Source organism: Notechis scutatus, chromosome 6, assembly GCF_049901735.1.
Source record: "Notechis scutatus isolate UNSWTSFEM ecotype Mainland chromosome 6, rNotScu1.2, whole genome shotgun sequence".
NCBI lineage: Eukaryota > Metazoa > Chordata > Lepidosauria > Squamata > Elapidae > Notechis > Notechis scutatus.
Window position 1 is genome coordinate 4,807,422 of NC_142014.1, and position 24,515 is coordinate 4,831,936.

At 37.3% G+C, this 24,515-nt stretch overlaps 1 protein-coding gene across 8 annotated transcripts in view; it reads left to right on the forward strand.

Annotated features, from left to right (window-relative positions):
- Positions 1–24,515, forward strand: part of GXYLT1 (glucoside xylosyltransferase 1) — a 52,844-nt gene that overhangs the window by 24,014 nt on the left and 4,315 nt on the right. For 5 of the 8 annotated variants that reach the window (XM_087969261.1, XM_087969263.1, XM_087969262.1 and 2 more), the window contains 5 exons: positions 6,136–6,310; positions 8,086–8,211; positions 18,292–18,543; positions 19,727–19,850; positions 23,615–23,787. In XM_087969261.1, coding sequence (XP_087825387.1) covers positions 6,136–6,310; positions 8,086–8,211; positions 18,292–18,543; positions 19,727–19,850; positions 23,615–23,787 — 850 coding nt within the window. Of the gene's footprint in view, positions 1–6,135; positions 6,311–8,085; positions 8,212–18,291; positions 18,544–19,726; positions 19,851–20,121; positions 20,631–23,614; positions 23,788–24,515 lie in introns of those variants that run through there. The other 3 variants (XM_087969260.1, XM_087969264.1, XR_015750248.1) reach the window with 2 other exon arrangements.

The window sequence follows — 24,515 nt, forward strand, 5'->3', positions numbered from 1 at the left end:
TCAGATGTCCAAGCCCACCAGGACATCAATAAGATCATGGCGGCCACGGAATTCACAGCTGATGGCACCCTGCATGGGGCCAGGTTCGCCACAAAAGCCATTGCTTCCTCGGGGGCAGCCAGGCGCATGTGTTGGCTGCGCAACTGGCAAGCAGATGGCAGGAGGAAGTGGAAGTTGGTGTCTGCCCCGTCCAAGGGGATAAGCTCTTCGGCAAGGGCCTCGAGCCTTTCTTAGTGGAAACCAAGGATAAGCGAAAAATCCTTCCTTTGCTTCTCAAGAGGACTGAGCATCGGGTCGTCCCTTACTTCAAATGTCCTCAGTTCAGAGGGGAAACCAGTTCCAGCTTCAACCAGCCATCTAAGACCTACCAACGCCAGGAACGCCCTCCAGATTGTTCAGGCAAGGGCAGGCAGCAGTTTTCTGCTAAACAGCCCTTTCAAGGAGGAGGAAGTCGCCCGTACTGTCGCCAGCACTAGTGCACAGTCTATTCCCGTTGGTGGCCAATTAGCGTAGTTTGCGGACCAATGGGAGGGTATTACTTCTGACGCCTGGGTCTTGTCCACAATTATATCAGGTTTTCCTCTGGAATTCTACTCCACTCCTCCGAGGTTCTTTATCTCATGCCCAGTATCTAGGGGCGCAGGGAGAAGGGATCTGATGGAGTCAGACATCCAGCATTTGCTGGACCTCAGGGCCATTCAGGAAGTTCCCCTACACCAACAGGGGATGGGATTCTACTCCAGGATTTTCGTTATCCCCAAGACCTCGGGGGGGGGGGGTTGGAGGATAATTCTTGACCTGAAACAACTCAGTAAATATGTTGTGTACAGGCGTTCTAAGATGCACTCTCTTCCATTCTAGAGGCCGTTCGGTAGGGGGACTTCCTCACATCCATAGACTTGACGCAAGTTTATTTACATGTTCCTATCTGTTCCTCTCATAGGCAATATTTAAGGTTTTGTTACCAGGGTGACATTTTCAATATAGGGCCCTCCCCTTTGGGTTATCTTCCGCCCCTAGAGTTTTCACCAAAGTTTTGGCTCCCCTCACAGTGCACCTTGGTTCCTTCCCAGTGCATCTGCAGTGTTATTTAGATGATATTTTAATCATGTCTTCTTCCTTTCAAAGGGCTCAGCAGGATCTGCAGGTCACAATGTCGGTTCTGCAGGATCTGGGGTTTTCCATTAATAGGAAAAAGAGCCATTTCACTCCTTCTACCCATCTCCTTCATTTGGGGGCCATTATTGACACAAGAGTGTGTCAGGTTTTCCCTTCACAGGAGCGGCTGGACAGCCTGCAGGAGATGATTAGGGGCATTTGGAGTCAACATTCTACCTCTCTGGACCATTTATCTCAACTTTTGGGTAAAATGGTTTACTTTTTTGGTCTTGTTCCCTTGGCCAGGCTTCATGCCAGGTCCCTGCAGTGGTTCTTGTTACCTCATCATAGGTCTGGGTCGAGTCTTTACCTTAGGAAGGTGAAGTTAACTAAGCAGATTTCACTTTTCTTCCACTGGTGGCTATCTAGAGCTATGTCCAAAGGCCATTCCTTTAAAGTGGAACCTTGCCTCGTCCTCACAACGGATGCTTCCTTGGCAGGTTGGGGGGCTCACTTAGATTCCCTTTGGGCCCAGGGCTTATGGTCTGTGGAGAACAGGCCCATAGCATCAATTGGTTAGAACTCAGAGCAGTCCGTTTGGCCCTGAGGCAGTTCCTACATCAAGTATCTGGTTCGCATGTCCTGGTTATGACAATGTTGCCACCAAAGCCCATATCAACAGACAGGGGGCACCAGGTCCTTATCGCTTATGACAGAAGCAGAAGCCCTGGGTAGATGGGCGGAGCGTCACTTTCTTTCTATCCGAGCTGATCACATCTCAGGGTTGGATAAAGTTCAGGCGGACTGACTGAGCAGGACCTCAGTTGATCATTCAGAATGGAGTTTACATCCCTCTCTCTTTCGTCAAATTATGCACAGATTTGGACTGCCAGGGGTGGATTTGTTTGCCACCCCCTTAATGCCCAGGTTTTTCTCTAGATATTTTACCCAAGGGGCCAATGCTTTGCGTTGTAGCTGGCCTCCCAGCTTGCTGTACGCTTTTCCTCCATTGCCTTTGCTCTCAGCCGTAGTTCGCAAAATCTTATTGGAGAAAGCTGAGGTGATATTAGTGGCTCCCTATTGGCTTCGTAGGCTGATTTGATGGGTCTCTCAGTTACCCCCCCCCCCCTTGGTGGATTCCTGAGGAGGATGTTCTCTTCTTCAGGGGTCCTTGATTCACCTGGAGCCCCAGTGGCTACATCTGGAAGTTTGGTGATTGAGTGGGGCATCTTAAAAAGCGCCCACCTCTCCAACAAGGTGATTAAGACTATTCAGGCCTTCAGCCTTAACCATCCGTATTTATGAGGCTACATGGCAATCCTTTTCTACTTGGTGTGCCAAGGCTAACATTTCTCCTCTGCAAGCCTTGGTGGCTACTGTTTTGGAATTCCTACAGGCCAGCCTGGACAAAGGTCTTTTCCCCAACACACTTCACAGGCAGGTGATGGTTAGCTCTTCGGTGCTGACTTGTGGGAAGTTAGAATCTTTGTCTCAGCATCCTACTGTCCATAGGTTCCTCAGAGGAGCGACCAACCTTTGCTCTCCTATGGTACATAGGTACCCTACTTGGGATTTGACCAACGCCCTGCAGTCCCTTACCAGGCCTCCATTTGAACCACTCAGACAGTCCAGCCTGCATCTTCTTACTCTGAAAGTTGCATTCTTGGTGGCAGTTACTTCAGCAAGGAAAGTTTCTGAGTTGGTCGCCCTCTTGGTTCGACCTGATCTCGGTCTCTTCCATCCCCACCGGGTGGTCTTGCGTTTGGACCTGGCCTTTATTCCTAAGGTCAACACCTCCTTCCACAGAGCTCAGGAACTGGTTCTCCCGGATTTTTGTCCTGGTCCATGAGTTGGAGAAGGCTTGGCACACCTTGGATTTGCACAGAGCCTTAAACATTTACCTCAAACTGCTGAATTCTGCAGGACGGAATCTCTTTTTTGTTCCTTCCAACCTTCCACATTGGAAGGAAAGGTGACTCCATCCATAGTAAGTAGATGGATCAAGGCATGTATAGCTCAAGCCTATTCCAGTCGGTCCCTTCTGCTACCCAAGGGCATCACGGCACATTCCACTTGCAGTGCGGCGACTACGACAGCTTTGGCAACGCAAGTGTCAATGGAGGAGGTCTTCAGAGCAGCCACGTGGACGTCCCCTTCGCCTTTCATCTGCCACTACTGGCTGGACTCCTTCGCTTCGGCAGATGTGGCATTTGGAAGACGGGTCCTGCAACAAGTTGTTTCGGACTGAGAAGGCCAGGACCAATCTTAACCCTCCTGAGGACAACCCTGCTTTGGTATGTCCCGTCCTGACCTGTTGCAGCCTTACAAGGGAAAATGGACATTGTTTACCTGAATGCCAGTTTTCCTTGTTAGGCAAGACAGGTCAGCCCCACCCTTTGGGGAATGGTCTGGCCAACTGACCTATGAGAAGGGGGATTCTGATAATGTTCTTGTTCCTTTTATTCCCTTTTTCTTAGAGGTAATTCAGTCTGTCACAAGGTCTTCGCAGAACTGAGTAACCCAGAATGGGCCGAGCTAGGTTAATAAGCCTTTTACACAGACTCAGTCCTTAGCTGAAGAGGAGTAACATCCATCCTGACCTGTCTTGCTTAACAAGGAAAACTGGCATTCAGATAAACAACGCCCACTCTATTCTTATGTGTATAAATAGAAGATGTTAAAAATTAATTATTAAAATAAAAACATACTTCATAAAACATGGTGAGTTTATTAAAGTTTGAAGAATAAATCTAAGATTAAAAAGAAAAGTATCTAATATTGAACTGATACGTTTGCATCCAGGATTTTCTAATAGTGTTCACTTATTAGTGAAATTTTGATGCTGGAATTTGACTAGCTTTCAATTGATGATATATTTCATCAATTTAATAAGATCTTAAGATCACCTTTTTGTCATTTTTTTCTGTGGGAACTCTGGCACACGCCTAATTATATATTTACTATTTGCATCTTAAGGTTAACAATTTTCTGAAACATTTTTATTTTTATTGGAATTTATTTTGATATTACAAAAGTTAATGTGTTGAAAATACAGTCTGGTTGTCAACTATAGAGGCATTTGCATATCCAATTGTTTATAAAATGGAACATACAGTTAGATATGGTGAAATATTAAATGAAAAGGGTGAACTCAAATCTAAGCAAGAACTAGAGGAACAAGAAATAGATGAATTGATATTCATATGTGCAAATACATTCTAGATATGATAAAGATTGTAGGACAGAAGGATTTTACAATGAATTCACTGAATTAGATGGAATTTTGACAGGTACTGATGAGGTGATTAAAAAATTATATGGACATTTACTTGGAGTTAAATTAGAAGAAGAACAAGTTAAACAATGATTGCATGGGGGGAAATTTAGGATATGGGATAGACTTAGAGAAATGGCAGAAATTATGGTCTCGAAACTATAAAATAACAATGTCAACAGCATATAAAGAGAATTTGTATAAGATGTTTTACAGGTGGCATTTACCCCCGGCAAGAACAGCAAGGATGTTCAAGAATAAATCTAAGAAATGTTGGAAGTATCACCAGATACCTGAATCACATTATCATATGTGATGCCAAGAGATACTGGACTAAAATTCATACATGGCTAGAAAAAATGACAAAACAGCATATAGGCTTGAAACCAGAGATATTTTTATTGGGTATCTTACCTGAAGGATACAGTAGAGAATTGACATATCTGATTATAAATGTTCTAACAGCAGTTAGAATGGTAATAGAATTGCACCTAACCGACTGCTGTTTTATCTGTACATAAAAGAACACTTGTCAATAGTTCTGTCCATGGATTTAAAGCTTGTCTCTCTGTAATAGCCTCTCTCGTCTAGGAATGTAAAAGTGCTCCTGCAAAAATATAATAAAAAAATCATCTGGATTTAAAAAAAAAGAATTGTATTTGCCAAAAACTGGAAAAGTGAAAAAATTCCGATAGAAGAGGAGGTGATTAAGAAAATAATGGAATGTGCAGAAATGAGTAAATTGACATTAGCAATTAGAGAGTAAGAAGATAAAGAATATTATAAAATTTGGGATTTATTTTATCAATGGCTAGATAAGAAAATAGGGAAATAAAATATACTATGATATAAATACAACATAATAGTAAAGATAAGACAATGTAATGATATAACTGATTACAGTGAAATGAATGATGTTATGAACTAGGTTTTGTAAAAGTTGAGATTTGCTTGTAAAGGATGACGTGAATTTATAATTAAAGTCTAATAAGGAGTTAACAATGTAATATAATATGCATAGTTGATCTATATAATATGAATTTTAATTTAAATTTAGATGGGAAAGACTGTTGATATCATGCACAAAAGATATGTACCAACCAACACACTGTACAATGTAAATATGGTTTTATTTGATGTTTTATGTTTGTATTTGTCAATGTTTGTTGTCAAAATAAATAAAAAACTTTTTAAAAAAAGTTCATGTGTTTTACAGTGGTACGTTAATGTTTTTTTAGCCTGGCTATTAGTATTGTAGTTGATTTTATTTTTTGGTTCTTTGTTTATTTCCTTTGCAGCAAAGCATTTATGTTAGCAGCAAGAAATATTGTTAGGAAGAGACTATAAAGAAAATAGTAATGAAAGCTACTGAGGAATAATATGAGAAAATATTAAAATTTGTTGTAAGGTGGAAACTTAAGTGGGCTACATTCTCAACTAAACGTGTTTATTAAAAGAAAACAATCTAAAATTAGATGCTTTTTCAAATAAAAGTATCAGCAGATAAGGTAGGAAGTTATATTTTTATAGTACATTTAGAATTAAAACTACAAAAAAGTTATTTAAAAACTTGATTTAATAACAATTAGGAAATATATCCTTGTCATTCTCTTAGTTGTCATAACTACTTTTTCTAAAATTGTGATTAAGTTACTTTAATGACTAACTTTAACAAAGAATCTTTGTTTCAAATGTTATATAGAATGTTTACATTTAGTATTATTTCCATGGAAACAATTATTTCTTGTATTTTTTTGCATCAGATATGATTTTCCAAGGCCTCAGCTTTCTGAAAGAATGCATTTGGCGGTGGTAGCCTGTGGTGAAAGATTGGAGGAAACTGTTACTATGTTGAAATCAGCTATTATTTTCAGCATCAGAAGTCTTCAGTTTCATATTTTTGCTGAGGAATCATTACAGAGTGACTTCAGAGAAATAGTAAGTATTCATAAAAGAATGCATGCTTGGATTAAGGTAAATTTGTATTTTTCCACCAAACTTAAGTATGCTTGACTTCACTATCTAAATCTGCCAATCTGTGATCTATATTCTGTGAATATTTTTTTAACTTTGTCACTGGAAAACAGTGTACTTCCAAGAGCAAAAAGTATGTAATTTGGGTATATTGTGACTTCATTGTGGATGTGTGGAATCCCTGCTGTCTTCTCAGTCATAAATGGAGCTACACTACAGTATTTAGCAATTGCACAACTCTAAAGTTGAAAAGAAAATGAGTAATTAGCAATTGTTGAGGCTATCCAGTAGAGGTGGCCTGACTTATAACAGTTCATTTACTGACCATTCAAAGTTATGGGGGCAGGATGTCAGATCCTTATCATGCAGGAACCGTGGAAGCTAAGGAGGCCTGAGAAGTGGCTGAAAATATACAATTATTTATTAAATTTTGACTTAGAAGAGGAGATAGTAAAAGGGCCAATGTTAGCTTGGGCCAAAAAATTTGGACATGATACTGAGTTAGAAGATTAGGAAAAAATGTGGGGAAAAAATTATACTTTAACAAAAACTGCCACATACAAAGAAAACCAATACACGATGTTTTACCGTTGGCATTTAGCCCCAACCAGGCTTGCAAAGATGTATCCCAACCTAAACCCTAACTGTTGGAAATGCAAATAAACACAAAGTACTTTTTTCCATGTCTGGTGGCTATGCCCAGAAATTAAAAAAATATTGGATTAAAATACAAAAATGGCTAATTGAAATCACTCACTGTTGAATAGAACTGAAGCCTGAATTGTTTCTCCTGGGGATCATTAAGGGTAAATACCCCCAAAACATTCATTAAGTATAGTATATAAAATCATACATTGCAATGTCCTACCTGTCAATGAATACTTCAGCTTCAACCATAACAATACAAGAGCACACAATAGATACAAACTCAAAGTTAATCACACCAAACTTGATTGCAGGAAATACGACTTCAGCAACAGAGTGGTCAATGTCTGAAATACTCTACCCGAATCTGTGGTTTCTTCCCCAAACCCCAAAAACTTTAACCTTAGACTTTCTACTATTGACCTCACCCCTTTCCTAAGAGGTCTGTAGGGTGCGTGCATAAGCGCACCAACGTGCCTACCGTCCCTGTCCTATTGTTTCTTTTATTTTTCTTATATGTATCCATGTATTCATAACTATGTTTTTACTTATACCTATTATCTTGTAAGCAATTGACAAACCAAATAAAATAAAATAAATAAAATATTTGATTATACATATTATTGTGGCAGCAAGAATTACATTAGCACAAGCTTGGAAAATGTCTAACATACATCAGATTGTTTAATAATCCATCAAAAATTTTAATGTGCAGAAATGGATAGACTCACCAAAGAACTGAATAACAAGGAAGACTCTGAATTTTTATGCAACCTGGAACAATTGGTATCAATGGATAGACAGTAGAAATAGGAAAATTATAGATTAAAAATAAAATCAAAAAATTTTGTATATGTGTATGATTAATGAGAACCTGTTGAAATGTATGATTATTTGGAATGTATGAATATAGCCAAGTATTTTTTTGTACTGTCAAAGAATGATGGTGAAATGTACCAACTCATTTTTCTTTCTATAGACAAATTTGTATTTTAATATTTTAACTTCAATAAAGGGTTTTTTTTAATTAAAAAAGGTTAATCTTACTTATATACTTTTGATACAAAAATACTAAAACATGCTGTTTTTTTCAGCTTGATAATTTGGCACATAATGAAAATTTTAATTATACTCTGTACCCTATCTCATTTCCAACTGAGAACGCAGCAGAATGGAAGAAATTGTTCAAGCCCTGTGCTTCTCAAAGACTTTTTCTACCAGTAAGTAGCAATGGTAGTTGTTAAAAAAATAATAATTCTAGTCATAAGTGAAACATAAGTGTTATTTTATATTTAAATAAGTGCTTTGAGTTATTTTTCAGAATGAGATGGGCAGCATATAAATGTAATAAGTAAATATGCTTCCAGAGAAATGTGAGTTATTTGGTAAGCTATTGCTGTTTGAATGAACATAAAATGTAGCCTCTTCAGTTATTTATTTGGCATATTATGACAATGTAATAATGTGGAGGACTAGCTCTGCCCTTTCAAAAGTAAGGTAAGTACTACCAAGTTGAAGCATAATCAAGTTGAATATGAAGAGGTAAGTCATTACTTGTAGGTTGAGATTCCTGTTTCAGTATTCCAGTTACTCCACACTAAAGATGATTGTGCTTTGGCTTGGAAGTATTACTGGAATTCTGATTAGTAGGGTTGTACCTCCTTAACAGTTTCCTCTCTAATAAATTGATGAAAAAGTTAACGATTCTAATAAGCCAAGAAAAAACAGCTTTTACTCAAACAATCTTGCCCATTTTTGTCTGTTTCCTTCCAAATGTTAGGAGAGTGCTACCATAACTTCCCCATGTTTTTCTCTGTTTGATGCTAAATATTGTGAGTTTCTTTCATTTTACACTGACTTTCTAATTGCTATCCAAAATAATATGGGATCTCTATCAGATATTTTACTAATAACAACTGCATTGCCACATTCTAAGGAAGTTATAAGTAGTCCTTAACTTGTGACCACAATTGAACCCAAAATTTCTGTTACTAATTGTTAGGTGAATTTTGCCCCATTTTATGACTTTTCTTGCCACCGTTGTTTAAGTGAATCTGGCTCTCCCACTGACTTTGTTTGTCAGAAGGTAACAAAAGGTGACCACATGACCCCGAGACAGAGCAACTGTCATAAATATGAACCAATTGCCAAACATCTGAATTCTGCTCATGTAACCATGGGGATACTATAATGGTTGTAAGTGTGAAAACTGGTCACAACTCACTTGTTTTAATGCCATTGTAACTTTGAACAATCACTAAAGGAATGACTGTAAGTTGAAGTACAGATTTAATGTAAGTACCAGTACAAATTTAAAAAAGCTGGGGTGACTTCTTGATACATCTATGTTGACTTCTGGTAATTACTGCATTGTTTCTAAGGTGCTTACTGATCAGCCTTTTGCCTTTTTACTTTGATAATATCTGGGTGTGTTATATCCTTAGGATGTACAGGTGATACAGTTGTGCAGTTGCACCGCTTAGAGGCTCTAAGAACCAGATGGAGAAGAATAAATACAAAGTTATCTGGTTAGAGCCGTGGTTCCCAAACTTTTTCAGTCCACCGTCCCCTTGGTGCTACAAACTCATCCTCACTGCCCCCCACCCAGGGGTGGGATTCACATTTCTTAACCAGTTATGTGGGCGTGGCCTAATTTGCGGGTGTGGCGGGGCTGATGTCGCCATGAGACAGACGAAGGATCTTGGGAATCCAGGACCAATGCCGATATTCCCACAGCTGGACGGTCCAGCAAGACCTAAACCGTCCCGAAGAGACGGTGAACAAGAAGAGCACGTCCTGTAGATCCCAGGGACATCGCAAAGTCCCCGGTTGATCCAGGAGAAGCTTTTCAAACCAGCTGTGATGGAAGCAGCCATTAAAGGTGCTGAAAGTTGGGACGGCTCTGGAAGGAAGAAGAAAGAGTGTTGACTCTGGGTGAGATTTAATTAATTTACTTTTGGGACTGAGATCACCCCAAGGGGGAAAGAAAAGCATTGAAAACAAAAAGAGGGACAGTGGCAAAAATAAGCCTGATGTCAAATTTATTTGTTGTTTTTTTTTTAACAGTGAGATAGCATACAAAAGGATTTTATTTTTTCTTTCAACTGGACTGGACATTTTTATTCCATAAGTATTGAAGAACCAAATTTAACATTGATCTTAAACAGGGAATTTGATATTTTTTGTTTGTTAATTTCCTTTGTTTTTCTCTGAAAGGGAATTCTAAACTTTCACTTTCCTGCTTTGGCTATTTTGTAAAATAGTAGCAAAGGCTGAGCAAATAAAGCAACACTGCCACCTTGAGGCTTTTTATTTTTATTTTATTTTATGAAATAAAAGTTGTAAGAACTTTCCAGCTAGATCTATATTTAGAGAAGAGCACTGAAGGAATGTTTATACAGGTGCTCCTCTTGTAAAATAACTTTAATGGCTGGAGATTGGAGCTGAGAGGAAAGAGCTTATGGCGACCTTGAACTGATATTGCTGAAATTTGTTTATAGCGAGCCTTGGACAGTATACGGTGACAGAGGTTTGCTCTGTGACAGAAGTTTTAACAATAAAGCCTTTGATATTTTTTCTTTTTTGCTGACAGCTGCGAATGGCCTGACTTTTCTGGTTTGCTTGGTTTTATTTTTAACTAGGCCTCGACTCCATTATTGGACATTCTTTTTTTTTCTTCATCCTTATTTTTTTGAAGCACATTTTGGGGGTTTTTTGGTTTTTTTCCCCCTATTTTTTTCTATTCCCATATTTTTAATTTTAAATATCATTGATGGATTAATTTTGGACTAATTTTGTGTTCCTTTCCTGGCTCTTTGGGCTCCTCTATGAATTAATTTTATTTTCATTTTTATCTTTCATCTTTTACTGTACCCTTTACATATACATATACAACTCCCTTTTTAATTGGTAAAGAAGAACCTGAAGATTGTATCTGTGGGTTGTTGATTAGAATTATACCTTATATCTTCATTTGAAATGAAGAAGACTACAGGCTCATCAATACCCACATCATCATCCCTACTTACTGGACAGCGATCAAGATACACTATGCTGCAACAGGAAAAGGAAAAAGAGAAAGAGGTCACATTACAAATGGTAATGCAAGTAGTACAAAAAATAGCAGACAGAACAGAGAAAACAGATGAGAAAGTGAAGAACATACAACAAATGATGAGGAAAGATTTCAAGAAATAGAAGAGAAAGGTGACCAAAGAGACAAGAAAATTGATGCAATTGATAATAGGCTGACTGTTGTCGAACATGATAGAGGAAGTGGGATGCTGGGCTGGGAGTTAGACAGGGCAGATTTTTATCTTAGATTTCAAAATATAGTAGAAGAAAAGGGAGAAAACCTTGCTGAAATAATGATAGAAATGCTGGCAGACGCCTTGAAGATATCCAAAGAGAAAATGATGGATGGTATAGATGAGGTGTATCGAGTATTTACAAGATATGCAATGAGAAATAAATTGCCTAGAGAAGTTCATGTAAGATTTACCAAAAAGGCAATTAAAACACAAATTCTACAAAGCTCAAGAGATGAACCATTGAAATACAAAGACAAAGAGATTGTGGTCCTAAAATAAGTACCAAGGAAAATGAGGGAAATAAGAAGAGTATCAATTCTTGACAAAAAATTTAATTAAGAAGGGTGTGAATTATAGATGGCTGTTTCCTGAAGGTTCACCTGGCAGGAGCAAAGACATAGAATAAATTAAATAGAGAAAACATAATTATTTTATGGAGAATATTTTAGAGGGAAAGAGGATGAGAAATTGTGAGAAGAGGAAACAATCAAAATCCAAGAAGAAAGGATTGAAGCGAGAGATAAAATAATCCGAGAAGAAGCAAAATGCAAGGAAGGAGCAGTAGGTGGAAGAATGGAGTATAAAGAAGCGAGGTAGCAAAGGTCTACTAGAGCTATAAACCTTACATATAAGGTATGAACAATGGAAGAAAAGAAATTGATCACAATGAATATAAATGGACTGAATTTGGCTATAAAAAGAAGGAAAATATTTCATAAATTAGAAAAATTAAAACTTGTTTGCAAGAAGTCCATATTAAAAAACAACATGCTCAGATATTAAGAAATACTAAAATTGGGAACTTATATACCTCATTGGCTCAAAAGAAAAAAAGGGGAGTTGCACTATACATTAAAAATACAATTAAAGCTGAATTAATTTTTACAGATGAAAAAGGAAGAATATTAATGGTGGAAATAATTGATAACAATGTAAAGATACTTTTAGTAGCAATATATGCCCCTAATGAAAAACAAGAAATTTTTTACAAAAACTTACACAATAAAATTATTGAATATGATAATATATGCCTTATGAGGGACTTTAATGGAATAGTAGATGTAAACTTGGACTATACAACTCAGAAAACTAATAGACAAAATAAAAAGAATTTGCCAAAATCCTTCTTCAAAATGGTAGAGGAACTAAGCATCCTAGATGTTTGGAGGGAAAGAAACAAAAGAAATAGACAATACACCTTTTATACTAATAGACATTTATCGTGGTCAAGAATAGATACGATTTGGATGTCAACAGATTTGATTTCCAATGTAAAAGAAGTAAATATTGAAGCAAGTACTTGGGCGGATCACAATCCAATACAAATTGAGTTGCAAGGACACAGGAAAAGTTCTAGAAGGACTTTGAACAATACAATATTGAAAGAAAAAAAATTTCTACAAAAAATGGAAAAGGAATTGGCTTTCTTCTTTAGGGAGAATAATAATGAGAACATTGCAAAACTTATGAGATACCATGAAGGCCTTTGCAAGAGGTCTGATAAAAAGTATTCATATTTCTTAACCAGTTCTGTGGGCGTGGCCTAATTTGCAGGTGTGGCTTGGTGGTCATGTGACTGACTGCCCATGGCTTGCTGGTCACATGACTGGCTGGGTGTGGCTTGCTGGCTGGACGTGGCTTGCTGGTCCCATGACCGGGTGGGTGTGGCCAGGTGACAGGCAAACCAAATACAAGTGGTCCTCACTTAATGGCCGGTTGCTTAGCAAGTGTTCTAATTTATGGCTGACATCCCCAGAGCTACTTGACCTGTTTTTGGAGTTTTGACAGCCATGCACGCGCGCGCACACACACACACACACACACACACACTTCCTTCTAACCCGGCTGGTTGGACTAGATATCTCATTCACTTTCTCCTTCCTCCCTTTCTTTTTTTTTTTCAGTCCATTTCCACCTTGGTGCTACAAACTCATCCTCAGTGCTCCCCACCCCCACCCCCTACAAATAGCATTATTCGGAATAGCGGTTTGCACAACCCACCAAAGAAGATAGTAACAGTAAAATTCAAAACTCTATTAATTGCATATTTATTCAAAATCCAATTTAAAAATCTTTTCAGTTAATGTTAATTCAACAAAATTGTTGAACATGATACCAGGTTTTCAAAGTCTGATAGTCATTTAGCAAGAACCTTAGTAACTAGTAACTTAGTAAACTCAGTAAAATTTAAGAATTTACTGAAGAGTTAAGTAGTTACTAATGTGATGGATGGGCTTGATGAAGTGATACCAGTTTCCCAATGTCTGGTTTTTAAGTCACTTAGCAGGAGTCTTAAATCACCATGTTCTGTAATCTGGAGTCGATTTCTTTGCTTGGAAGAGAAGTTGGATGACCACACTGAAATCACATTCCACCAAATATGATGTTGGAAATACCACAGGAACTTCTTAACCACTGTCCATAGTGCAGGATAGCGATCAGAAATTTCCTTCTGTAACCTTGGTACGATTTCTTAAACTTTGACTTCAGCTCAATGTCATTTTTCAGCTCTATTAGTTGTTCCTCTACTACTACATCTTCCTCAATATCTTCTCAGTATCTGGAATTTCCATCAAAAGAAGATCCTGATATCGCTCAGATATCATAAAGATATCTTTATGCAGCATGTCCAAATGGTCACAAAAAACTTGCAGATCATCATCTTGTATCCCACCTTTCTCTTCTACCTCAGACAAGCTCAAAAATTGGTATAGCTCGCGACGCCCTGTGTTGCACTTGAATAGAGCTAACTTTGAAATAAACATAGAGATGACAGATTTGTCCTTAATAAGATTGACCTCATTTCCTTGCAACTGCAAATTCACTTCATTGAACTTTGTAAACAGTTCTGATAAATAAGCAACGTCATTCCTGATCTCTTTGAGTTCACTGAGCAAAGCATTCTTGCCTTAAAAGAAAACTCCACAACAGTGTCAAAAAGATTGTAAAGCTTCTCAAACAGTTGCCTTTTGATAGCCAACAAACTTCTATATGAAGCAGCAAATGACCAAAATTTTCATCATTCTCAACACAGCTCTCTGAATAGTCGATCATTGAGAGCATGTACTTTAATTTTGTTCACTGCAGTAATGACTGTGTGTAATGACTTGTGCAAGCGATCACTGAGGTTTTTTGCAACCAGCCTAGGCCAGCCCAGGAGCCAGGACTCAACTGGGGCTGGCAGCAGCAGTATGTAGGCAACCGGGGCTTGCAGAGCGTCACACTAGGGAGATCAGATGGTGGAAGACAGGCAGGGATGGATGGGTGGATGGTGTTGGAAGCGATGGCAGTGGGCTGGCTGGTGCTGGAAGTGATGGCGGCGGGCGGGAAAATGTGGGAAGCGAGCTCACATGCACTATATAAGAAGTGACTGGGTGGGCGGGGGGAGAATGCTGTCAGCTATTGAGCATGCGTGCAATGTCACGCATGTGCAATAAGGACTGACGGTAGGGAATAGAGGAGCGGGCAGAGAGGGGCAGGGCCAACCAGGGGCCCGTTTTGCCGGTTCTCCAAACTTCTGGGAACAGTAACAACCGGTTCTTGCGAACTGGTAGAATCCCACCCCTGAATTGCGCCCTGTGAGGGGCCCACCTGCAGCGCTCCCCCGCTGGCCCCCTTGCCTCTTAGCGCCCCCTAAAGCATCCCCCCCCAGGGGGCGGCACCGCCCACTTTGGGAACCACTGGGTTAGAGGGATATTTCATCTCTGGTTCTAGATTGAGTTCTGATCCCTGTACTGAACAGATTAATAATAAGGTTTTACTAAACTCACAGTTCCTGCTGAAAGAGCAGGTGATGATTGTGGTCAGAAGGACTTTTAATAGTTTCGTCTGATGCAGCAATTACCTTTTCTTGAGTGAAAAGTCCTTTTCATGGGCATTTATGTCTCCTTGGACTATTATAGTGCATTCCATTTGAAAACAGGAAGCAATCAAAACTAGTTGTTTTATTAAGTGGGGGGGTTTAAATGAAAGAAGATTCATCCTGTATCAGAATATAAAATGAATCAGGGCTTATGAACTATTCTAGAATATTTTCAGATATCACTGTAACATTGAAAGTTCTACTTTCTACAATAAATGTATGTTCCCTGATCTTTATTTCTATCAGTCTGCCCATTATCCTCTTCACATATCATTAATGGAATATATGCCCTCTTAGGGAAGACTGAAGCAAAATCAAAGGTGAATAACTTCCTGTTTTTCTGCTACCTGTTATTATTATTTTTCCAAAAATTTTATTCAATTTTTACATATTACAGAAAAAAAATCTTTTTTCAGTGAACGGCATGATTCCAGGTTAACACATTTCTATTACAAACTTGACTTTCATTTCCTATTCATCTTTCACATTTAATGACTTATCTTAATCTTACTTTGTATATTTTCTTTAATTTTAATCATCAAGCTTTTCCCATTTTATTTTATAAAAGATTCCCATAGTTTAACTTTGAGTTAAGACTTTAAAAAAGAAAACAAAGACACAATAATAACTTTCTAGTAATTACTACATTACGTATACCTCTTTTAAACCTGGGTCTGCAAGTTCCCTTTCTCATTACCTAAAAGATACATCTAAATTAAGAAAATTATAGATAAAACAAACATAATTCCATCATTTCATAAGAATTAATATTGTTTTCCCTTTAACATTACTCTTGCTCTGTCTGCCACAACTTATTAATTCATTTAATATTATTAATATCTTTATTCTAGTTCCTCTCTTAATTTCGTATCATAAAGAAAAAGAAGCAAACAGTCACTGCAATAGCAAAACAATATCAGTCCCTATCTCCCATTTTTAAAATAATCTATATTCCACTATTTTCTGGACAAACTTAATATCTTTGTTCTGGTTATGTCTCTTAATTTCATATCATAAAGAAAAAAAGCAAACAATTACAGCAATGGCAGAACAATATCAGTCCCTATTTCCCATTTTAATAATCTATATTTCACTATTTTCTAAACAATCTTATCATTTCTTATTTATTTAAAGGAGTCCTTATACACTTGCAGAATCCCCTTCTTTCAATTCTTAATCAACCATTATCTCTGTGCCTTTTAATTTTAAAAAACCATTTCATTTTTATGTGCTTGCCATATTCCTTCCTTTCCAAATCCCATTTCATTCTTGCTCTCTTTTTATCACTCCAATTTCTGTTTCCCTTCTTTTCCATTACTCCCCTCTGAAATTTCCTTTCCTGCTGTTTCCTTTTCTTTTGTTCAGTTTTTAGAAGAAACCCCCTTTTAATTATGATGTTAAACCTCCTATTATTCTCTTTCTATTCCTCCTTTGCTTAAGTTTCCGTTGTTTCAAGTGTTCATTTAAGATGGCCACTTCTTGTGTTGATTTCTCTTGTTGTTCTTGATATTTTAAAACCTCCATTTCCAAAGATTGCAATGCGAAACCAAATGATTTGCCTTCTTTTTGTAGCATATCTTTTATGTTTTTAAGTTCCAATTTAAGGTTCAGTAACATTCCTGCCATCTTTAAACAATGTTTATTAAAGTTTTTCCAATGTTTAACTCTTACTGACTCCTCCAAAGATTTCCAGATTAATTCCACTTTTCAATATCCATTAATTAAAGTTGTAATTCAAAAACCCACAGCTTCCCTTTGTTTTCAAATTGCACTTTCACTTTCCAAAGTCCCTATTTTGTAGTATCCTAATTCCAGTTATTTTGTATCAAGTAGGTAACGGATCCAAGTTTTAAAATAGAAAGAAATTGTATAAACAATTCCCTTCACCACTAGATGGCACTCTTTGCTGTATTCAAAGTCAATTCTTTTTCTTGTTCCCGTCTTTTCTTCACTCTTTCAAAGTTTTAAAGTTCCAATATCAGTAAATCCATACATTAATTTTCAAATTTTATTTTCCACCTTGACACAGCCCAGTCCAGCTTTAATAAACCTGTTTGGTGTCAGGGTTTTGTATTTAATTATTTCAAACACAAGCTTCTTCTTCCGGCTTCTTCCTTTTAAGTACAAAGCCACTTCATCTGTCACTTATTTTCTTTCTTAATTTCTTTGTCCGCCGCTTAAATCCACTTTCTTAATGTTGTTAAAAGATTTCAAAACCAGGGTACCTTATGCCAAAATTACCCTGGTTTCTATGCTGTCCTCTTTTTTACCGCTCCTCCTGCACAATCTTATTCCAGCTGACTCTTCCCCTTCAGGGTGGCCATTTTAGACCACCGCTTCAGACATCTTCGGGAGGGAGTGTTTGCCAAGCCAGGGAGGGGATATGTGGCTCCCCTCTACCCAGCTGGTGGTCTCCCCTTCTGCTGCTGCCCCTACGAGACAGCTTCTGCCCCTAATCTGGACTAATCTCCGACGAAGAAGCACAGATCAAAGCTGTGGACGATCGTGGTCAGCGGTCTGTCTTTGGGGAAGTTCAACCGGAAGTCCAGCTACCTGTTATTATTTTGCCATCTTCATTTAGCTACTGATTTGCTTAATCCTTCATCAACTTCAGCAGCCTCTTTATTGTTTTGGAATTTTTCTTTATAAATTTTTCCTTGGAGACATTCCTTTTTGCCATGTCTCATCAACTTATAATTTATGCCTAGGACTATAATTTTTACTCTTTTTTATTGGAACATTCAGATAAATAAAGTTTAGGCTTTTTTGAGCTTTATATTGAATGGAAAACAATGTTTAAGCAACTTATTTTATAAGAGTCCGGCTTCCAATATTAAAAGCAGGAAAACAGAAAATCACTAAGATTTCAAAAATAAAATTGAATGCTAATGTAACAGCTTATTTTAAAAAATTAAATTCAACCTATGGGAATCATATCATAGTTAATGTGCTTTTACTCTTGTATGCTTTATATTCAATTAATCAAAATAAAAAATTGTTTAAAAAAGAGATGTTTAAATGACTACTTTTGTAGTTCAATAATCATAAATAAAATCTTCACAATAGCTAATTGAATAAAATGTCAGAGTTTGATGTTAATTTTGTTTCCAAAACTTTTTCTTCTATAGTTAATCCTCAGTAATGTGGACTCTCTACTATATGTTGACACAGACATCTTGTTCTTAAGACCAGTTGATGATATCTGGTCTTTCCTGAAAAAATTCAACTCTACTCAGATTGCTGCTATGGCACCAGAGCATGAAGAACCTCGTATTGGGTGGTATAATCGCTTTGCTAGGCACCCATATTATGGAAAAACTGGAATCAACTCTGGAGTAATGTTAATGAACATGACCCGCATTAGAAGAAAATATTTCAAGGTAGTGTGCTTTGGTTCTTTTTCATTTTCAGAACTTTTCTGTAAATTAAAACAGCATGTTTTTAGTATTATCACAGAATGGATTCTAACTAATCCCATATAAACACCCCCACCGCGCCCAACACCGGGATACCGCGAGAGACGCCCCCCCCCCCGGGCTGTTTTGGGGCAAAGTCCCCCCCTATACACACTGATGATTCTCAAATAATGTTTTTTAATGGAATACTTTTTTTCATTTATTTTTTCATTTTTTATCTGCTTCTTCTCACCTACTCATTTCTCATTGTTCTTTTATCTTGAAACTTCATGTTAAACTGACTCAGTTATTTGTACTATGAATATGTATGCAATCTAACCAGAAGGTGGAGCTATTAGACTATTGACTTAAAGCTTTAGAATGCATGTAAGATTATGTACAGTCATTTTAAGACATTTGTTTCATTCTCACAATTTACCCAAATTATTTTCTTTATAAGGACATGATAGACTCATGAAATGTTTCATTCCAATGTAAAAAAAAATGTAGCCTAGTTTTTTTATTCCTTATGCAAACTCCAAATCAAGGTGTGGAAATGTAACATCTACTACCCTTTTAATTGTAAAATGTTTGAACTGAAAATATGACTTTCAGGTGGCTTCTAGCATGCCTTTGGATTCCATGTGTCATTTGTGCCCTGAAAGATTTTATAAAAAAGAAAAAGCAAGAGCCAGGATTTAACCTTGCATTTGAAAATTGAAACTATTCTTTAGATTCGTGTATCATTTTCAAATTTAGATATTTATAACTAGTTAAACATTATCTTGTTTAGTGTAGAAATGTTTCATGCATTATTAGACAACACTAAAATACATAAATCTCTGTTTTTACATATCCTCTCTTACTCACTTTTGGAAAGTATTATATATTGACCCTTGGGTCAATATATAATACTTTTTGTTACACTTGTAGAAGTTTGTACTTTGATCTTGTGTAATCTAAACTGAATATTATTTTGGTTTTATTTTTTATAAATATTTAATAATAAAAAACCATTGCCTATTTAAATCAGAAAGACTTATTACTGTGACATAATACTGTATAAAAATGAGGCATTGTATGATAAAGATTAAAGAAGCATATATTTTATCATAAAAAGTAGGATCTAGATCCCCTTATTTCTAATTCTGGTATTTTGATTTTGAAGAATGATATGACATCAGTACGATTACATTGGGAAGAAATTCTCATGCCACTGCTGAAAAAATACAAGTTGAATATAACATGGGGTGATCAGGATCTTTTGAATATTATGTTTTTTCATAATCCTGGTAAGTTGCTTTTAAAAATACAATTTTAATTTGCAGTCTTAATATGATATTGCTATTTGTGTTATAGAAATATACTGTGTTTTAAAATGCTCCCAAGAAATTTAGTGTGTGTAAAATTTTTCAACTTTCAATTTCCAAACTTTAGGGGTGTTCAAAAGTTGTGACATGTCTTGGAGTTTGTAAAGATATTTGGTTACTTTAATATAATTAAATGTGCTTGGTCTACATAAATATCATAACTTCTTAACATTTTGATTATTTCATTTCACAGGTTCACCCGTCTTTCTCTTTTTGTTAAATGTTATTTTCTCTGACAGTGTTGATACTGCTGGCCTTGTTTCCTATGATAACTGATCTGTAATGGCTTCTTTAAAAAAACAAGACTGGGAACATTCATTCATACTAGAAACCTAATTGGGACTGGCAGAGACTCTCAACAATGCAAGATATTCTCAGATATCACCTACTATTAAGAGAACAAAATGGTGATGGTGCTGGAAACTCCCCAGCAGCCAGTCTTGCAAGAGACATAGGAAAACCTACTCACATTATTCCAGATAATCTGATGTATCTCATGAAGAAGAAAGGCATTGACAAAAGCTTGAAGCCATTGGAGGAAATTCTACAAATGTTAATACTGGCTCTGAAGGTGGTGGGTAAAGATCAAGCTTGATCGGAAGTTGATCTGGTTGGTGTGTGTACTCCATATGAATGAGTTACATCTATGATACTTAATCACAACATTGGATAGAAAGACCTTGTCTAATAACAAATGGGCAGGTAAAATTGGCAATATGCTGCACATTGCAACAGAACTTGGTCCTTCATTCACTGAATTTCAATTAGTGAGCCTCTTGTTTCACTGAGCAACAGTATTGTAAAGGATTCCTCTATGGATCAAGTGTATATGAATATAGTATCACATAGGCAGTAAGGACAGGAAGAACTTCCCACAGATCTGGCTCTTCTGGAAATTGGCCCCGCAAGCCATTCACGCTGGTTGACAACTGCAAATAGGCTTTGTCGAATATGGGTGTCAGAACATAGCTTTAGAAGCAAAACTCTCCAAAACTTAAGAATGATAGTGGAATACATCATTAGTGTGTACTACCCTTGCTGGTTCAACATTAAAGTAAAACAGTCCTGGATTGAAAGCCTGCATCGTGTTGTTCCAGCTGCAGGAAATCAGACTGCAAAAGAAGGCTGTAGTAGATGCTGTTTTGCCAACCATTCAGCGCTCAGCATGGTATGCTTTCAGTGAAATGATAATCCAGACACTCTTGTGTTGAGATGACATTCAAGAGAGGAGAGCTGGTGTGCAAAAGGTCATTGACTTGAGGGGCGCAGATGACATGCTGGGAGATTTATCTATACGTGCAAGAAAAACACCTTTAATCAACACCAGAGCATCCACTCTGCTGGAGCTGATTAACTGGTCTTAAGATGTATATGAGCCACCTTTGACGTGCAATCTAACTACAGCGGAAATAAAGTTTATTGACGAACCAATGCAAGTACCAAAATGTCTCTGTCATGCCTAATCAATAGAGAGATGTGTGAAACAGATCACAGAAGCAGCAAGCAAAGTATATACACGAGAAACATGAGGGTTATATCAGAGGCCAAGAAGCAAGTTGATAACTGATGTCAAACAAATCAAAACAAGACTTAGTGAAACTTGCTTAAACATTTTAGTAACTCAGATAATTGTTTTCTGGTGTTAGTTTATGATTGCATGGATTATTTTTTGCTTAGCTAGATAAGATTCATGTAGAAAAAAGTTTTAATTTTTGTAAAACAAAGTGTAATTTTGAGAAGATAAAGTTAACAGTTACCCTGTTTCTCCACCAATAGGAAGGCCCAGCATGATTTCTAGGCATGAGGTAAAATTAAACCCTACCCCCAAAATTTAGGCCTATTTAATCCATGCGTTTCCCTGCCATTTCTCACATTGTTCGTTAAAACTACACGAGGTGAAGAGAAATGGGGGGAACGGGGGGAGAAAACTTGCCTTTAGGAGCGCCCTGCACGTAGAATACCCCAATGTACTACCCATAGAACATCGGCCAATAGAAGCTCCATGAAGGCAGAGTCACCAGCCGCTTCTATCGGCCGGTAGAAGCGGCCTCGGGGCAAACGCCCACACGCACTCCCCTCCCCACAAAGCCGTTTCTATTGGCCGATGGAAGCTCCCCGAAGGCAGAGACACCAGCTGCTTCTATCGGCCAGTAGAAGCAGCCTCAGGGCGAGTGCCCCACTCACACTTCCTTCGCTACGAACCCGCTTCTACCAGCTGATAGAAGCAGCTGGTGACTCTGCCTTTGGGGAGCTTCCATTGGCCGATAGAAACGGCTTCGTAGCGAGAGGAGTGCGTGTGGGTGCTTGCCGCGAGGCTGCTTCTACCGGCCAATAGATTTCCTCCCCCATGTGCACCCCCACCTAGAGCGGCCCATGCGCACTCAACTCTCCACGAGGCCGCTTCTACCAGCTGATAGAAGCGGCTGGTGACTCTGCCTTCGGGGAGCCTCCATCAGCCGATAGAAGTGGCCTCGTGGAGAGATGACTGCGCATGGGGCACTCTAGGTTGGGGTGGGTGTGGGGGAGGAAATTAAGCCACCCCCGAAAAGACGTCCAAGCCGTTTTTTCGGGGCTCAAAAAAAAAAAAAGAAGACCCGGCCTTATTTTATGAGAAACACGGGATTTGGGTTACAAGAGACTTATGTTTAGCTTCTTATGGTAAATCCACATATGATCATATCAGATGTGGATTTACCATACCAAGCTAAACATTGTGCAATTGCCAAAATAACAGCAAATTTGATGACGCAGTGAAGGGGCTTGTGTTCTGAAATGGTGTTGGGCAATTCTTATTGTGGCTTAATGGCTTTTGTTCTGTTTTGGTTCTTGAATGAAGGGGCTGCTTCTAATTCTGCCTTTGTTCACACTTCGCTGCAGGGAGTTTCAAAATATCCTGTCTGCATTTCTGAAAGCTGCCTCCTCAATTTCTGCTTGGGGGCACGGAGATTCGGCTGATTCCTGCTTCTAAAAAATATGTTTCTCCATTTCCCCTTTGGGAAAATAAGATATTCTGCCTTTTTAAAATATTTCTTAAAACATTTCATTCTTCTAGGAGGGGTAGGCACTGTCTTTCTACAGTTGTTATCAGTGATTGGGTAACTGAATTATTAGGGGAAGGTGGGCTACTACATTGATAAAAGTATAATTGTGAGTTATTCTTTTCAAATCCAAATAATTGGGAATAGTTCTGTTGCCACCTCACCTTTTTACTGTGTTTAGTTCAGACAAAGAGACAAATTTAAAAAAAGAGCAAAAAGAATGGTTAGGGAATTAAACATTAAGTCCTCAAGGACACAGTGTGTATTTTGCTTTTTTTTAAAATGACTGACATAAAGAAATAAAGCTCTCTTCAAAGAGTACAGAGGAAAGCCATTGTGTTTTCTTTAACATCCTAAAGTGCCAGACACAGAATAATGTTATTAAGTTGGAGGAAGACATTTCAGTTCAATGCTAGGATTTTTTTTTTTTTAATGGTAACACATTTCAACAGTTGAACAAAATCAAGTGAGGGTATAAGTTACACTTTGTTGTATGTACAATATTCAGGCAAAGTCTGGACAGAAATATTAGACATGCTTTAATTTTGATTTTTCCATTGAATAAGGGTTTGGACTTGACAGTCTAAGTTCTTCAATGAACAGTTTGCTTAGAAAAATTAATGAATGATTTTTTGTTTTTCTCTATAGAAAGCCTTTTTGTTTTTCCTTGTCAATGGAACTATCGGCCCGACCATTGTATTTATGGGAGCAATTGCAAGGAGGCAGAAAAGGAAGGAATATTCATTCTTCATGGAAATAGAGGAGTTTACCATGATGATAAGCAGCCAACATTTCGTGCTGTTTATTATGCAATTAAAAATGTAAGTAAACATTTTGATTTGAACTTTTAAAATTAAAAATAATTTTAGAACTCTACCTGAAGCTTTCCAATAAATCTATTATTACCAGTTATACAATAATAAATAAATATATTGAAAGTGCACATTCCAGAATATGTTCTGAAATATTCAAGAATAAAATAGACTTTGAAAGGAAGTAAGGCCTGTACAGAAGGGCAGAAGTTACGTCATTACAGTATTGATTTCAGTGAGACACTGAAAACCTCTATACAAGCTTTTTTAATTTTAAATTCACCAAGACCAGGTGAGACACATTATTTTGGCTCAGGAGCACAATATTATGCTTAAGAAATTCCATGTAATATATTGCTTCTATAAATGCTTATAATTAGTAAATTAGCACTGGTGTACCGAAATAACAATTTCTACACAAGAGTATGACAATACCTTGTTTCCTTTTTATTGCTAAAATTATATGTGATGCTTTGTTATTGAAAAGTTTTATTTCAATGTCATAGTTTTAAAATTTTCTTATTTTAATTTTGTACTTTTTAAATATTATAGATACCGTAATTGGCATAAGTTTGCCAGTTATAAACTATTTCTAATAAACTATATATCAGCCTTTCAGTATACTCACTGAAAAGATATAAATGTCATAATGTTGCTTATTTTAATGTTCGTCCTATCTTGTATATAATATTCAAAAATCAATAGTATATTTTAATGGTGCTTTGTAGCATATTGTC